At 37.7% G+C, this 17,977-nt stretch overlaps 1 protein-coding gene and 1 non-coding gene across 5 annotated transcripts in view; one reads left to right on the top strand and one right to left on the bottom strand.

Moving 5' to 3' along the window:
- Positions 1 to 17,977, bottom strand: part of Slc25a14 (solute carrier family 25 member 14) — a 38,872-nt gene that overhangs the window by 15,960 nt on the left and 4,935 nt on the right. For all 4 annotated transcript variants that reach the window (XM_027433508.2, XM_035450115.1, XM_027433510.2 and 1 more), the window contains 5 exons: positions 16,704 to 16,797; positions 14,934 to 15,081; positions 12,031 to 12,125; positions 9,400 to 9,485; positions 6,173 to 6,268 (listed from right to left, as the gene is read on the bottom strand). In XM_027433508.2, coding sequence (XP_027289309.1) covers positions 6,173 to 6,268; positions 9,400 to 9,485; positions 12,031 to 12,125; positions 14,934 to 15,081; positions 16,704 to 16,797 — 519 coding nt within the window. The remainder of the gene's footprint in view (positions 1 to 6,172; positions 6,269 to 9,399; positions 9,486 to 12,030; positions 12,126 to 14,933; positions 15,082 to 16,703; positions 16,798 to 17,977) is intronic.
- On the top strand, positions 12,901 to 13,007 carry LOC113836684. Its single transcript, XR_003488529.1, has one exon. It is a non-coding gene; the product is annotated as a U6 spliceosomal RNA (small nuclear RNA).

Genomic DNA, 17,977 nt, shown 5'->3' on the forward strand with positions numbered 1-17,977 from the left:
TCACTGAGCACTGGGCCTCACATATTAGGCTATGCTGGCTGGCCGGCCAGCAAGCCTTAGGGATTCACCCATCTCTGCCTCTCCAATACTGGGATTGAAGCACACACCATGGGCCTGGCTTTTGATATTTTCATGGGGGTTATGGTAATCCAACTCAGGTCCTCATGTTTGTACATCAAACATTTTACCAACAGAAATATCCCCACAATCCACATTTCTCCTTACTTATGTATAAGGGATTTGCCAAGTACACTTGAACAAAAATAGAGAATCAATGATAATAAATCAACTTTAAGAACTGAAAACAACATATTGTGTAGATAATTGCTTTCTGAGGCAACTTCTATAATAAAGTATTTCATTATCTCTGATTCCCCAAACCCTATTTACAGTTGATGTGGCTGTGCCAACGTTGATCTTGCTATCCTAGCCTAACAGTAGCATGCTCTATAACTTCCCACCTGCTTCACTCTGCTAAACAGAGTGATCATTCCTGTAAGACCACATTGATGACCAACAAGGTCCTCACTTAGGGATTATTGGCTAATTTCAGTCCACAGATTTTATGTATGTGGCCTATACAACATTTCTAAAAGATTCAGTTAGTTGTCAATTAAGGGGTTTCACATAGAAATGCAAGTTTCTAGCTTCTTTTGAAAAGTCAAATTTTAGGGGCTAGAGTGATGGCTCAGAGGTTAAGAGCCCTCATTGCTTTTGCAGAGGATCCAAATTCACTTTCTAGCACCCACATAACAGCTCACAACTTTCTCTAACTCCAGTTCCAAGATATTCAATGCCCTCTTCTGGCCTCTGCTGGCACTAGATGCATGTGGTGTACTTACATAACATTCTGGCAAAAGACTCATGCACATAAAATAAAAATAAAGACATCTGAACAAAAAAAAGAAGTCAAAATTTAGCCACATGCAGCTTCCCACTAATGTATGACAGTAACAGACCACAGCTAAAGAATGGCTATCCTCTTTGAACAGGTAAGGTGCACTCCAGCTCACCAGATAAGCCTTACCACACAACTGTCTCTCCAACTCTTATATAAGTTTCATTTCGTTGCCACTCCTCTGTACGGAGGAATTAGGAACACCATGAAATTCTTCAGGACCAAATGTTACAACCAAGGCAGGAATATTAAACAGACTAAAAGGATCACATATTTGCAGGTGGTGGGGAGTAAATGTATTTCTTTGGTGAAATTTTTAAAAATTTTTGAAACAAAATCAGAGTTTATTAAGAAAAGATTTCTATATAGATTTGTGTACAGGCATACAGATTCATGCATGCTAGGCAAAGTATCCACCATGGGGTTATACTTTTCCCAGAACTATATTTTTACAGGTATCCCAGAACTGGAATTTTACATGTAAATAAAATATGTCTATTGTTGCGGAATAATCTTTTTGTACACTGTGAATATGTGTCACTTGGATTGATTTAATAAAAAGCTGAGCAGCCAATAGCTAGGCAAGATTTTCGGAGTAGAGAGGATGCTGGGAAGAAAAAGGAAGAGACACCATGAGATGAAGAGCCAGCAGAATGGGCAATACAGTGATGAGGTAATAAAGCCATGGGGCACAAAGTAAATTAATAGAAATGCATCAATTTAATTTATAAGAACAAGTTAGAAACAAGCCTAAGCTATTGGCTGAGCTTTCGAAATTACTAAATCTCTGTGTTGTTATTTGGGAACAGGCTGGCAGGACAGACTCACTACATATGGTGTCCAACATCCAGCCATGTGTTTCCATATACAATGTGAAAAAACTTTTAAAAGGTTCCAAACACACAACAATGGAACCAAATGAGCTTCCTAGTCCTACAGTCTCCTGTGCAGGCTAAGGTACAGAGATATGTCTCCCAGCCACTGCCTGAGGGCTTGAGCCATAAATTGTGTGTTGGCTTAAGATTTTGCTCTTCAAGGAGGGGTCAAGAACATGACAGGAAAACCCTCAGAGACAGCTGACCTGAACTTGTGGGAGCTCACTATCCCTAGGCCATCAGCTGGGGAGCCTGTAGGGGACCAACCTATGCCCTCTGCATGTGGATGACAGTTGGTTAGCCTGGTCTGTTTGTGGGACCCCTGGCAGTGGGACCAGGATCAGGACCAAGTGCATGAACTGGCTTGTTGGAGCTCATTCCATATGGTGGGTTACCTTGCTCAGCCTTGATGCAGGGAGAATGATCTGGGTCCTGCCTCAACTGAACATGGCAGATTTTGTTGACTCCCCATGGGAGGTCTTATCCTTACTAAGGAATGGATGAGGAGTGGGTTGGGGGAAGTGGGGGGAGAGGGAAAGGGAACTGTGGTTGGTATGTAAAATAAATTAAAAAATAATAAAATTAAATAAATAAATTTTAAAAAGATTGTGCTCATGCAAACACAAAAAGGTTACAGATATACAGTAAAGCAGGTTCATATGGGGAAAAAACTTTAAACAGGTTACAGTGTGTTTAACAATGTATGTAAGCTTACAAAAAAGGAAAAAGGGTATAGAACAGTCATAAAAATAAATAAATAGTTTAAAAATATTAGAATAAGTGCTTTAAAGAAAATGTAAAGAAATAAAAGAAAGAATAAGCCATGTAGAGATGAGCAATACACAGGGAGTCTGGATCCTGTATATTATTGTGCTGTCTTTGAATTTTCTGATTGCTGATAAGCAAATGACAACTGCTAGATGACATAGCATTGTGAAAGGGACTGTGGAAATAAACCCACCTAGAAACTTAAGAATACCTTAACTTTAAAATGAAACTCAAAATTAATATTTTGCTTTTGTTTCCACAAAGGCTGTGGATTTGTTCAAGGTTACTAGAGATCAGATTTGATAGGGGAAGACCCCCTGAAAATCCTGGTTACAGACATAAAGAAACAAATTTAAAATAACTACAAGACAAGTGACATATATTTCACCTGCTCAGACATAAAACAAAAAGTCATCTTTGCCTGGCTTGTGTACAATGCACAGTCCATATTTGTGTTAATGCAGATATGCATCTTAACTTTGGAAGTTTATGTGTTTTCAGACCAAGGGAACCAAAAACCAATTAAAATGGGTGGCCCAGATGATCCAGCCTCTCAAGCGTGTTGCTGTTGAATTTCCCTCAGATTTCAGTTGTTTTAACTTATAAGAGCAAGTTGGAAATAAGCTTAAGCTGTCAGGAAAGCTTTCATAACTAATAAGTCTTTGTGTGGTTATTTATTTGGGAGCTGGCAGGTGGGACAGAAAAATCTACCTCAAGCCTATCTCAAGAAGACACATAGCAAAATCTACTTTTACTTCTTTTCATGATGTGCCTTAATAATATTAAGTAGTCTGGAAAATAAAGTTAGCTATGTCCAGTTCCTCAAGAAATTGAACAGAATTCAATCTTGTTTGTAATTCAAATAAAGTCAAAAAAAGAAATTAAACAGAATTACCAGATAATCCAGAAATTCCACTTCTACATATGTACCCCAAAATATTAAAGTGTCCCCAAAAGTATATTTGCATACCCAGGTTCACTGCAACATCATTTACAATAGCCAAAAAAATGAAAGACACCCAAATATCCATCAGTGGTTGAATAGATAAAGTGTGTGTGTGTGTGTGTGTGTGTGTGTGTGTGTGTGTGTGTGTGTGTGTGTGTGTGTCTACACCCATATATACAGTGTGTCCATGAAGTGTTTAAGTAATGTACCCACATATATATTATCCAGTCTTTAACAAAAAGGAAACTCAAAAACATTACATTGCATATATAAATCTCAGGGACACTGTGCTAAATGAAATCTCATAAAAGGCAAACTTATATGAGTACATGTATTTGAGAAACTTGACAAATTCACAGAGACTGAGGTAGTATGGGGGTTGCCAGGGGCTAGGAGAAAGTAAGAATGGTTGTTTAGTGGTTATAGTTCCACCTTTGCATGACGAAACGAATTCTGGATTCATCATGGAGTACAGAGAGGCTCATGAGGCCACCTTCCTCATTGAGGATGTAAAAGCAGTTGACCCCCTGCCTGAGGATTTATAGACAGTTACTGGTTGCTGGGGGAGGAAAGGACATTTTGTTTCAGTGATGTGGACATTGGTAAGGTATCCGTGTTCTTGAGTAAAACTAAACACATTGGTTCACAAATAAAAACAAAAACATGGAAGTAGAGATAAACTGGAAAGAAGGAAGGGTTCAGTAGGGGTAGGAGAGGAACAGGAGAGGGTAATAAGGGGTGACTACGATAAAATACATCTGATAGGTGTATTGAAATGTAATATATGTTAATAAAAATAATAATAATTTTTAAAGTTCTGGATATTGATTGTAAACAATGCGAATAGATTCAATACTATTGAAATTCTATGTATACTGTGTAATAATTACCTCAAATAAAATTAAAAATAAAATGTCTGGGTTCCCCTAACCTAACTTATAATCTCATTGTTTGGTCTTTGTCTCTTGGCATCAATTCATGAAAATGTTCTAGTTAGTTCTATTCTTGTTTGAAATTGGACTAACCAAGAAAGTACACCCTACTGTAATCAAAAAAACAAACCTCAAGGATCATTAATGGTGCTATGATCATTAAGTAAAAAGTTATGTCTATATCAAACGAATACATAACACCATGTACTTTGCTTCTGTACATCATGTGCTAGGATCATACAAGTAATGTGGCCATAAAAGTAGTTAAATTCAATTATTAGGCATTGGGATATACGCATGTTGTCAGAATTTCACCTCATAAACTACCTGCTAATTGCAAAAGGAAGAAAAGTTTACCTTTTACAGCAGCGAGACCTGCTTGACATCATATGACTAAGTAGGTAATCTCTGCACTGCTTAATGTGGCATAACAAAACACGACCTTTTGCCTTAGTGCCAAAGGGTTAGAATGGATGTAATAAAGCCAGTAGTCTCAAGTTTCAGGTAATAGAGGAACAAGCCAAAGACTACATGGAAATACACTATATGAAAACTTATCCTGGTCTCATAAATAAGCTAATATTTTTTTTGGTTTTTCAAGACTGGGCTTCTCTGTATAGCTTCGGAGCCTATCATGGAACTCGCTCTGGAGATCAGGCTGGCCTCGAACTCACAGTGATCCGCCTGCCTCTGTTTCCTGAGTGCTGGGATTAAAGGCGTGCGCCACCAACGCCCGGCTAAATAGGCTAGTTTTTAATATGATCTAGGTTTTAAGTATTAGGTTCTTTTTACTTATTTTATGTATATGCACATTTTGCCTACATATATATCTAAGCATCATGTGTGCCTGAGTTCCTGCAAAATTCAGAGGAGGGCTTTGATTCCCCTGGAACAAGAGTCATTGATGGTTTCAGGTTGCCATGTAGGAGCTGGCAACCCAACTGTGTCCTCTGCAAGAACAGCAAGTGTTCTTAACCCCGGATCCATCTCTTCAGCCCCGTTAAGTATTGTTAAGTTTCTTACAATTGACATTAGTATTGTTAGCACAGAGAATGTTCTTGTTCTTTTCTAAATTATACTTTACTTTTTAAAATTATGTGTATGTCTATGAGAGGGTACGTGCACATGAGTGCAGATAACTTCATTACATGAAGCCCACACTCGGGTCTCTGAAAAAGCAGTCTGTGCACTTAACTGATGAGTCATCTCTACCTTCTTATGAGACACCTCATTAAGTGTATAGAGGATTTTCATAATGTCTATAACATACTACTATATTCTTTAGCAAAATAATGTGTGTGTTTACATACTCAGAGACAGATCAAGTAATTATGCCAGAACTTTATCAGTTGTCTAAGCCAGATCATGGGTATTCACAGGTCAATACTTTCAGCTCTATTTTGTTTGAATTTTTAAAGAATTAGCTGTAGAAAGTTATAAAGGAAAGAAAATAACAAAGCTCTCATTTTTATTTAAAGGCTATTAATGGACTTGCCATCCCATTCCACTCGATTTGCATATTCTAATAATAGTCTTATTTGCTTAGAATAATTCAGTGATCACAACAAAATAAAAAAGTTATTCAACAGCCTAGTGTGGTGGTGCACGTCTTTAATCCTAGCACTCAGGAGGCAGAGGCAGGGGGAGCTCTGTGAGTTCGAGGCCAGCCTGGTCTCCAGAGCGAGTACCAGGATAGGCTCCAAAGCTACACAAAGAAACCCTGTCTCAAAAAAACAAAAAAAAGAATACTCACTCTCCACAGACCCCTGGTACCTTCTTGCTGGTATATATCAATGAAGCTGCCAATCATGCTCCCTTGGAACAAACTTCCTTGAGCCTGCATTCGAATCTAAAAAAAAAAAGTGAACATTTAATTTTGACAGAGAAAACCAAAATGAAACAGTTCACTCCTTTAAAAAGTAATGAATTATTTTTAAAACTCTGCTATTATGATGAAATTAATGAATTAAATTGTACAGGAAAATATAATTTGGGCCAAAGTATATTCTATAAAGGTTTTCATTAGGCCTCACATTTCCCATAGTAGATCTCTTTTCTGGAGTTGGACAATAACAAGTATTCAATAAAATGTAAGTAGTTTGAACCAGGAGTGGTGGCACAGGATTTTAATCCTAGCACTCAGGAGGCAGAGACAGGTGGATCTCTTTGAGTTCAAGGCCCGCCAAGACTACACAGTGAGTTCCAGGACAGTCATGGCTACACAGTAAGACCCTGTTTAAAAAAAAAAAAAAACATGTAATTAGTTTAGTAAGAAATTAGGGACTACTCAAATGCCAAAAGCCAACATTGACAACCTATTGGTTACAAAAATGATGATGCATCCATTTAACAGAATACAGCAGAGCCCTAACATTTTCCCCTAAAGTATTTGTAGACTTCAGAAAGTATTAAAAATGTGCTGCAAAGCAATATATACAATTCTTACCAAAAACATGAAAAGTTTAAAAAAACTATAAGCACAGTATGAAATCTAGAGTTGCATGCATATGCAAATATTAGCAGAGGTTTACCTATGAACGTGGAGCCTATAAATTAGCATTGTTCTCTTTTGAGTCCAATTCCTAGAACTCATGATCAAAAGAGAGCTGATTCCAAAAGGTTTGCTCTTACCTCCACATGTACATACATGTGCCCCCCATACAAAAGAGTAATGATGGTGATAAATTTAATTTGGGGGCTAAAGAGACAACTCAGTGATTCAGAGCACTGGCTGTTATTCCAGAGGACATGGGTTTGGTTCTCAACACCAACATGGCAGTTCACAACTCTTCTTAACTACACGTCAGGGGATCCAACCCTCTTCAGGTTCTATGGGCACTAGGCACATGTGGCACATGTGCATACAATCAGGCAAAGCACACATACACAAAAAATAAATATTTTTATTTTAATTTTCTTTCTTTTTTTTTCTTTCTTCTTCTTCTTCTTCTTCTTTTTTTTTTTGAAACAGGGTTTCTCTGTGTAACCAGGGCTGTCCTGAACTCATTCTGTAGACCAGGCTAGCCTTTAACTAGGAGATCCACCTGCCTCTGCTTCCTGAGTACTGGGATTACCGTATGTGCAAACACCATCTGGGCAATTTCATTTTTAAAAAGAATGATCATTTATATCAGACAACTAATGATCAAAATAATCTGCACTTTTATATTTGTGGATTCAACCAATCTCAATTGAAAAATACTTGGAAAAAACTGCATTTGTACTGAACATATGTAGAATTTTCCTTGTCATTATTTGTGGAATAATAATAAAATAAGCATATTTATTTATGTTTATATTATAGTAAAAATCAAAACTAATGTAAAGTGGATTTAAAATATCTAAGGGAACACACAAAGGTTATGCAGAAATACTGTTTCATTCTATGTAAGGGACTTGAGCATGCAAAGATTTTGTTATTAACTAGGGCAAAGTCCTGGAAGAAACCCTTATAGATTGGGCTGAGTATTCTCTTATGTATCATAAACTCTGCTATAATTGCTGTAAGGTGAATCTCCCACCACTTGGTTTGCATTATGCTGGATCCTGACTTGTACTTTCTCTTATTATAAGCAACGAACTTGAATTTATTCTCGTGACTCAGGCCTGGAGAAATGGCTTGGCAATTAAGAGTGCTTGCTGCTCTTCTAGAGGACCTAGGTCCAATTCCAGCACCCACATGGTAGCTCACAACTGACTATAACTCTAGTTCCAGGACGCAGATGTAAGAATACTTCGTGCAGGTGGTACACAGACATATGTGCAGGCAAAACACCCACACACATAATGTACTATGTTTTTTTTATGTTTTAAACTTTTAAATTCATGGTTGTAAATACCTGTATTCCCAGTAAGGCAGGAGGACCAGGAATTCAAGGACATCCATTGCTACTTATTGAGTTCAAAGCTACAATGGGCTAGATGAGATTCTGTCTCAGAAAAAACAAACAAAAATCCTAATTGTGGTTCCCTCGAATAGTTTAATCATACATTTAGAGATTTAGTAATTAAGAAGGAAATTTTTACCATTTGTCAGATAAAGCTGAAGGCTGGCAGTAACATAAGTGTTTCATTTTGTGATTGATAAAACATTAAAGCAGTCCAATCACATTCTTATCAATCAGCACAAGCCAAGATATATCACACTGAAAGCCAAAGCTCATCCTTAACAAAAATGTGGACAAGATAAGGAAAGACAGAAACAGTATAAATTTTTTAACAAACTTTTTTGTTTTTTAATCTATTGATTTTTATTTTATTTACATTGGTGTTTTGCCATGGGTGTCCAGTCCATTGGAACTGGAGTTACAGACACTTGGGAGCTGCCATGTGGGTGCTAGGAATTGAACCTGGGGTACTCTGGGAAGAGCAGTCAGTGCTCTTAACCACTAAGCCATTTCTCCAGCCCAGAAACAGTATAAATTTAAGGTAAAGCAGTTATGAAAAGAAACTTCTCCAAAAACCTCTACCTCAATCTATCTATCCTTTTGATGTCCCAGTTTATGCTACAGGTCAACACACCATCTGAAGATTTGGAATAGATAGGGGATATGTTTTGGTTTTGTAAAATGCAAAAGGGGCTATTAGAAACACATATTCATTCTCATACCACTTGGAGAATACAAACAGTAAGGAATCTAGAAATCAATTCCCTAGAACTCCACAGCTTTGAAAATAACCTAAAGGGGATTGCAAATCCCAGCCTGAAAAACAATGGATTAACACCTATCACATTAAACTATTTTTGAACATCTACTATGAAGCATAATGCTATACAAGTTTACATATATTATCTCTAATTCTTAACATTTTTATGCTATAAGCACCACATTATCTTCATTTCAAAACAAAAATGAATGCGACCTTGCATAGTTCAGAGATTTGCCCAGGAATTTAGAACAATGGACAGTGTAAGAATCTGAGCTCAAATCCAAGTTAAAGCTGTGGTCTTTCAACTCCCATGGCCGACATCTCTCTTACCTTTAGAACATCAGTGGGGTTGGCTATAGTAGATGAAATCACTCCTGACACTACCCCACAGATCATATTAATTAGGAGAGTTTCATCTGTAAAAAATGTAAAATAAATAAATAGTCATTTTACTCAGTACTAGTTTTTCAGAGTACCTGAGATACAGTATGAAGGAAATCCTTTTTAGAGAGATGACTTAACTTCTCAGGAGGCAGAGGCAGTCAGATCTCTGTGAGTTCGAGGCCAGCCTGGTCTCCAGAGCGAGTGCCAGGATAGGCTCCAAAGCTATACAGAGAAACCCTGTCTCGAAAAAAAAATGAACTTCAAGTTTATCCAAGTAAAGACTCTCGGATATTGGTATACCATCCTAATTTATACAAAATATATACACATTATAAAATATAAGCCATTATTTTCTTAAGAACATTATTTTCAAGACATCATATTCTTCTACATAATTGTCAGTATAGTACATAAATTAGAATGTGACATTTTCTTTTCAACCACTTCAAACATATAATGCATCTGATTTTAAGTCTTTTAAATTTTTGAGACTAAATTTATTGTTTATTTTGTTCTGCTTTTTGGTTTTTCAAGACAGAGATTCTCTTTGTAACAGCCATGACTGTCCTGGAACTCAGTCTGTAGACCAGACTGGCCTGCCTCTGCCACCCAAGTGCTGGGGATTAAAGGCATGCACCACCACTGCCTAAGATTATAATTTAATTACAACATTTCTCCCTTCTCTTTCCTCCCTCCAAAATCTTCCATATACCCCTCCCTGTTCTTAAAATTTATGATCTCTTTTTTCACTAATTGTTATTATATATTAATACGTATATACATATATTCCTAAATATAACCTATTCAGTCCCAATAATGTTACTTGTATGTGTGTTTTCAGGGATAGGAATTTGGCAGTGGGCAACCAATTGGTGAGCTCTTACCTGGGGAAGACCACCTCTCATGCTCCCAGCTTTCTGTAGTGGCCTATAGTTCTTTGTGTAGGGTTGATGCCTCGTGGGCTTTCCCCTGTCCAGTTTGGCATACTAGTTGGTGACATCCTTGATCAACTTTTAACTCTTTTTATGGATAGTCAACTTTAAAGACTTAATAACCAGATGCCAAAAGATATAACCTTATGTGTAATAAAGTTATCTAAATATTAATGTTGAATGGCTTTATGTCTCTCCTAGCCTCCATTTTTGTACAGAAGGCTTCTGTAGTCAAATATGAAAAAGCAGCAGCATAATTCCTGGCATAGGATGGGGAATGGAGAGACTTACACATGCTAGTCCAGCACTCTGCTACTGAGTTATACCCTCAGGTCTAAGAATTTAGAACTAAATTCCCTCAGCTAGAAACAAGAAGACATAACAGGACATAGTGTTCTACAGAGAAAATCCAGTCTTCACCATTCCTTCTTGTGAAGATCCTATAAAAAGGAAATTAGTAAACCCACGTGAATAATCCATGAAAGGAAAATATTTTCAGGAGAGATGAAAGTGAATCCTTCAGGATTCCCACTGAAGGGGCTCCAGAAAACGCTGATTTAGAATAAAAAATATTGCTTCAAGAGATACTGCTAACATGAAGTGTCTCCAGCTTTCCCAACCATCCAGTAACCCAGACCAATGATAAAATATCCATCCATGCAAGGATCAGGATCAAATGAAAAAACATACAACAACTTTGCATGTGGAGAAAGTGGCCATAGATACATCAGAATCCAGACTAGAACAGACTAAAACTTATCTACCTACCAAAGGCTCATCAAAATTGCCATCCAGAAAATGCCTTCAAGTCCTCTAACTAATAAAGAAAACATCCGTTTTCAGGACATAGTTGTTTTAGGCTTCTTCAAGAATGACAAGTTTTTTAAGAATTATTTTAGGGGCTACAGAGATGGTGCAATGGTTAAGAGCAATGATTGCTCTTCCAGAGGATCAGGTTCAATTCCCAGCACCACATGGCAGCTCACAGCTGTCTGTAAGTCCAGGATCCAACACCCTCACATAGACATACATGCAAACAAAACAACAATAAAACAAAAATAAGTATTTTTTAAAAAAATAATTATTACTTTAAGCCAGGGGATGGTGGTACATGCCTTTAATATCAGTACTCAAGAGACAAAGACAGGTGGATTTCTGAGTTCAAAGGCAGCCTGGTCTACAAAAAGAGTTCCAGGATAGCCAGGGCTGTTTCACAAAGAAACCCTGTCTTGAAAAATCAAAAACCAAAACAACAAAAAAGAATAATTATTTTGGGGGAGGACATACACCATGACATATGTGTGGAGATCAGAATTCAACTTTATGGAAGGTGTTCACTCCTTCTACCTTTGCATAGGCTCCAGGTATCAAACTCCAGTAGTCACACTTGCAAGAATTTACCCATTAAGCAATCTTGGCAGTCAACAAGGTTTTTAGTTGACAGTAAAAGATAAATTTAAAGAGCAGGTGCCTCTAACTCATGCATCCCCTCTGTAGTGATTTAGCCCAAGTAAAACACAAGTTCACTTTATCCATGCAGTGACTGTCTTTCATTCTCTGGCATCATGAGATAAACATTTCACACTAAGCATGATTTCAACAATTCCTTTGAGGATAACCTCAAAAGAGAGTTGAGCATACTGACCTTCTAAACGCTCTACAAATAATCGTTTCAAGCTTTGGTAAATACCAATTTTGATGGTGCCATACGATGCCTGTCTTAGTAAAGCAGGAGCAATTCTGCCCAAAAAAAGAGAGAGAGAGAGAGAGAGAAAAGTTAATTTTATTTCCCATGCATGTGTAGATGTTAAAATTCCTTTATCTGTATCTTTCTAAGCAATATAGCATGCACTTTTTTTCACTCACCCAAGAAAAACTGAAAAAGAAAGCTCATATCCCAGGTCATAAAATAAACATCAACAAAGCTAAAAAACTGAAATTATACAGAATATATTCTCTGGCCATAGTGGAAGCAAGGTGGAAACTGATAAGGATGATGCTCAAACACTTGGAAATCAAACAATACACATCCAAACCAACATATTTGTTAGAGAAAGCTGCAAAAGAATTTTTTCAATGTATAGATATAAATAAAATTGCAAATAAATCCTCTGAAATACATGAGACAACAACAATTCAAGAAAAAGACGCCATGAATATGGAGAGAGCAAAGAGATACTTGGGAATGGGTGGGGAAAGAAAGGCAAGGAGGAAAGTAGAGAATTAGAATTCCAACAATTTATATATTACAAAAAATACAAAAAGTCACGGGAAACAGCCAGGTCTGTAACCCCAGCTGCTACTTGCAGGCTAAGGTAGGAGGAGGAGGAGTTCCAGGCCTGCCTGAACTAAGAGGAAAAGGCAAGCCTGAGCAGCTTAGTATGACACTCTCTTATATAAAAAGTAAAAAAGGAGGACTAGGTACTTCACAGATACAGCACCATGTGTTAGGTAGGCCCTAGGTTCAATCACCAATATTAGAAAACAGGGGTGGGGGTGAAGAATATGGAGCCAAGTGCTGGCTTCAGCAGCACATATACTAAAATTGGAATGATACAGAGAAAATTAGCGTGGCCCCTACACAAGGATGACATGCAAATTCGTGAAGCATTCCATATTTTAAAAAAAAAAAAGAATATGGAGCCAAAGCATAGGTGAGACTATATAATTTATAGTCAAATGCTTACCCTAGAAGAGGAATGTCCCTAGAAGACAACTTATAGAACTATGAAAACTTAATTCCTGCTATTTATAAGCCACCAAGTGCATAGTACTTTGTTACAGTGGCCCAAACTAACAGTATTAAAATTTTACAAAATTAATCATGGGCTTTTTCTAATTAAGTTTGATTTGGTCTGATTTGGATTGCTGCATTGGCAGAGAGGCTTATCAGGGTGTAGAAACTTTTCATAGAGTTTTTAAATTTTTCATAGTTTGTTTACTTTTTTTTTCTTTTTTTTTCTTTGGTTTTTCAAGACAGGGTTTCTCTGTGTAGTTTTGGAGCCTATCCTGGCACTCGCTCTGGAGACCAGGCTGGCCTCGAATTCACAGAGATCCGCCTGCCTCTGCCTCCCGAGTGCTGGGATTAAAGGCGTGCGCCACCAACGTCCAGCAGTTTGTTTACTTTTATTTTACAGACATGAGTATTTTGCCTATAAGTATGTCCATGCATTATGCGCATGCAGTGCCCATAGAGGCCAGAGGAGGGCAGTAGTTAGTCACCATGCGGGTGCTGGAAATCAAACCCAGGTCCTATGGAAGAGCAGCCAGTGCTCTTAACTACTGCGCCATCTCTCTACCCCTACTTTTCTTAAAATTCAAAAAATAAAAATTCCCAGCCCAAACAAGTTTACTGAAGAACTCCATAAAACCGTGGAAGAATGAACATTAATCTCACACAATCTCCCCAGAAAACAGAAGAGGAAATGTTTCCCCAATCATTTTGGCTAGTATTAACTGGATAGCAAAAACCTGACAAAAATAATACAAACAAAATCCACAGGCCTATATCACTCATGAACTTAGATGCAAAAGTCCTTTAGAAAAAATAAACAAATTGAATATAGCAGTATACAAAAGAGTTAAGACACTAACCCACACCTCATAGGTTAAAAAAAATCGACCTTTATTTCCTAACAACTGCAGATACATCTTTAACCCGATGAAAAAGGAAGCAATAGCGCCAAGATCTCAACCTACTTAAATTCTGCTCATAAACTGAACATGTTCTCACTCGTGCCTCCTTTGAGATTCATCCAAATTGCAGAACTATACTTTAGAAGATATAAATAGAAATAAAGCAACAGCTCAAATGGTTAGGATTGAAGAAGAAAAAAACGGATGACTAAATATGCATATTTCTGACTCTATTACTTGCATCAGGAAAAGAATATTGAGGATATCTATGCTAATGAAAGAAAAAGCCTAAAGAAATGATCCATTTACTTCAGGATGAGGATCTATTGGTTTGGGTTTAGGGGATTCCACCCCCCCCCAAGAAAACTATATTTTAAATAAGCCCAACCCAAGCTACTGGTAAAATTGATTTCCATCCTCTCCATAATACTGGTAGCCTAGATTTAGGATGGCCTAGGAAATCAGCAGCAGGGGAACTTCAAACTGGACAATAAATCATAAACTGATGGGTAAGCAAAGGTGGGAAAAAGATTCTCCCTTTTTCCTATTCTGCATGCCTATTTAATCTGCCAGAATAATATTTTTTTTCACAAAGAAAATCTTAAAGGAAGCCGGTGTTAGCCAAATCAGGAAAATTCTCACAAGAATGTATACAGCTGATTGGTGCTGCTTTTCCAGAAGCTATCAATGAATGTCAGGAAGCCAGAAAAAAAGCTTATGTTGTAAAGATATTATCCATTTTCACATTTATTACATACAGCCGGATTAACACAACATCCAAAGCTCAAGACTTAAAAGCAGATAAAATCTACAAGAGCCCACCAATAGAGAATTACAAATCAAAATGGTTAGTGTGAACGATGGAAACTATTGCGCAGTTGTTCATGATATAAGGAAAGAAGCCAGACTCACCCTGAATACAGAGCCAAAATCCCTTCTTCTTTATAGATTCGGAACAAGGCATGAAACATCCCTCTATATTTTATTTCTTTGAAACGGACATCGATGCTCTGGCCTTGTACTTGCAGCCGGGTTTTAGTAAGGTCCACAGGGAAAGTGCCTACAACAGAACACACTCATAAGTATTTACAAAGAACACAGTTACGTTTGGCTAACTATAAGGCAATGACAATATTGGAAATCTAAGACAGGGTCCTTTTCATAATGCTCAGGTATCTACTACAACACCACTGTCAGAGGGTAAAGGCTAGAAGTGAAGTGAAATGCACTAACCTCTCTAAGAAGCACAACTTACCACACAGTATACCTGACACTTTCTGCCAGAAATGCAAAGAAGTATAGATGTTTCTTTCACTCTGTCTGTAACATATCAATGCTAATTGGCATTTATTAGTCTTCTCCTCCCATCCTCTCCCACCTCAAATCTCCCTATCTCTCCCTCATAAAATCTCCTCACATTATCACAAGCACAGGAGAGTATAGGAGCTCTGCTTTAAATGCTCTTACACGCAGTTACAATAGCGGGGGGGGGGGGGCGGGGGGGGTTAGCTGTGTATATGCTTACAATTTCATAATATTATGAGAAAAACTGGCAAAATCTCACTTGGTTCTTCTCACCATGGTGCCTTGAATATTTCAGGAGTAATACCAGAAGAGCACTCAAGCCATTATTTTTTTTAATTATGTCTTACTTGTGTGTATGTATATGTATGTGTGTGGGTACATTTGCCATGGCTCATGTATGGAGGTCAGAGGACAACCTACAGGAGTTGGTTCTGTCCTTCAACCACATGGGTCCCAGGGACCAAATTCATGTCCATCAAGCTTGAGAGCATACATCTTTACCTGCCGAGCCATCTCGTCATCCCTAGCAGGGTTCTTCAATAAAACTCCCTTTTCTTATCTCAGCACATACAAGTGGCTGTTGCATGAACAAAATGGATTTTAAGAAAGATTTCAAGATCTAAAACTAACAAGTTCTTTACATATGTAGTTCTGAACTTTTGTGACCTGGATAGCATAAGACCAGAGTATATACCAAGAAAGTCAACAAACACTGATGGATTGTAGACACTTAGGAACCATTTATAGAAAAGAAAAATCTGGAAAATGAAAAGTCACAATCTAAAAATATTTCAAAATTTAAATCAAAACAGAAATGACTCTTGTTTGATCTTCTTTGCTTCTAAAATGGAAGAGGGATTTGCAAAAAAAAAAAGCCTGTATAAGTAGAATAATATAACCTTAGCATAAATGAAAACCCATTAGTACAGGAATACACAGAAACCACTATTATATATAGCCCTTTATGATTATGCATATTTGGCTTGGAAAAAATTAACAAATCACTAAGCTATCAAAAAATTTCAAAATTTGACTCCTTATCCTCATTTGCCTTATCATTACTAGTACCTTCTCAGGAATATTACTTGATAGGTATGCAACAATAATTCTTTGGTTTTTCAAGACAGGGTTTCTCTATGTAACATCCCTGGTTGTCCTGGATCTCACTTCATAGACAAAGCTGCCCTTGAACTCAGAGATCCTCCTGCCTCTGCCTCCCGGGTGCCACCACCACCTGGTGCAACAATAATTTTTAAAACAAACATGATGATACTCTTTTTATTTGTTCTCTGGTTTTCTCCAAAAATAATTGGTACCATAAATAACCACCTGTGGCATAAAACTCATATTTGCCATCATTTTTTTTCAGATTCTTACCGAACTCAGCAACAATAGAGGCAAGGCCGCCATACACAAAAGGTTTCCAGTTCAGACCAGACATCTCATGGCTTAAAGTGGAACTTGCCTGATGCTAAAAATAAACACGAATTAGAACAAGGCACAAGAACAAAGAGAATATTGGTTAACACTTGATTATATGATTGGAATCAACAAAAGTAGCCCATCAAACACATGTAGAGGAAAAAATAAAAACCACCGAGTGGAATGAGACAAAATGGAGAGAGTCCTGTTTCATGTGCTAGATGAACATGAGTTCATTCTTTAATGTCATACTTTAGGGTACTTTAGGTGTATAGTCGCTCAAAAAATCAACATGTATCCTTCATTCTCTCTAATTTAATTTTCCACTCTTCCCCACCCAAAAAAAGCTTCAGCCCATCCACCACACCCATCTGTGACATTCATCCAGACAATCAGGTGTCAAGGAAACTGGAATGCCAGTTCCATAGGCTGAGGCATCTTATAAAAGCAGTTCGTGGTAGTTAGCTTGATTCAGGCACAAAGCACAAGCTCCCACCACTCCCCACTAATGTTCTCAGCCCTCTCAGCTCTACACTGAAATTCAGCATCCCACACCAAAGCAGCTACTCAGTGAGACACATGCTGAGCTAAGGAGCAATTCACCTTGCTTCTGGCTCCTGGAGAAATGACAGCAATGTGGATATATCACACTTCTGACACTGAATATCATCCATCCAGTGATCTCTGAACTGTAATAAGATGTCCAAGTACTACAACTTTTATGCTAGAATTCTTTAATAATGTACTTCTGTCTTCAGCCCTTATTACTTTTTCCCATCTTTACATCAAATCCTTCTTAGATCTGTCCTAAAAATCTCCAGTTTTGCTGGGGCAGTGGTGGCACATGCCTTTGCAGAGGCAGAGGCAGAGACAGGCAGAGTTTGAGGCCAGCCTGTTTAACAGAGTGAGTTCCAGGACAGCCAGAGCTACAAAGTGAAACCCTGTCTTGAAAAACAAAAACAAACAAACAAAAAAACTTCAGTTTATTTTTCGGCCGTTCTCAGCTTCTTCACTCGTGGATTTGCTTTTCCACAACTAGGCAAATATTTGTCAAATTGTAGCATGTACCAGAATCACCTAAAAGGTTATTAAAACATGAACTGCCAAGGCTCTCCCCTTAGCCGTGCCCTGAGAATCTGCAAGGTCTCAAAGAAGACTGATGCTTAAAGAACTACTGCTGTGGGCATCACCTGCTAAATACTGAATCACTTGGAAACACTTTTTCTTAA

This window comes from Cricetulus griseus, chromosome X (genome assembly GCF_003668045.3).
Source record: "Cricetulus griseus strain 17A/GY chromosome X, alternate assembly CriGri-PICRH-1.0, whole genome shotgun sequence".
Taxonomy (NCBI): domain Eukaryota; kingdom Metazoa; phylum Chordata; class Mammalia; order Rodentia; family Cricetidae; genus Cricetulus; species Cricetulus griseus.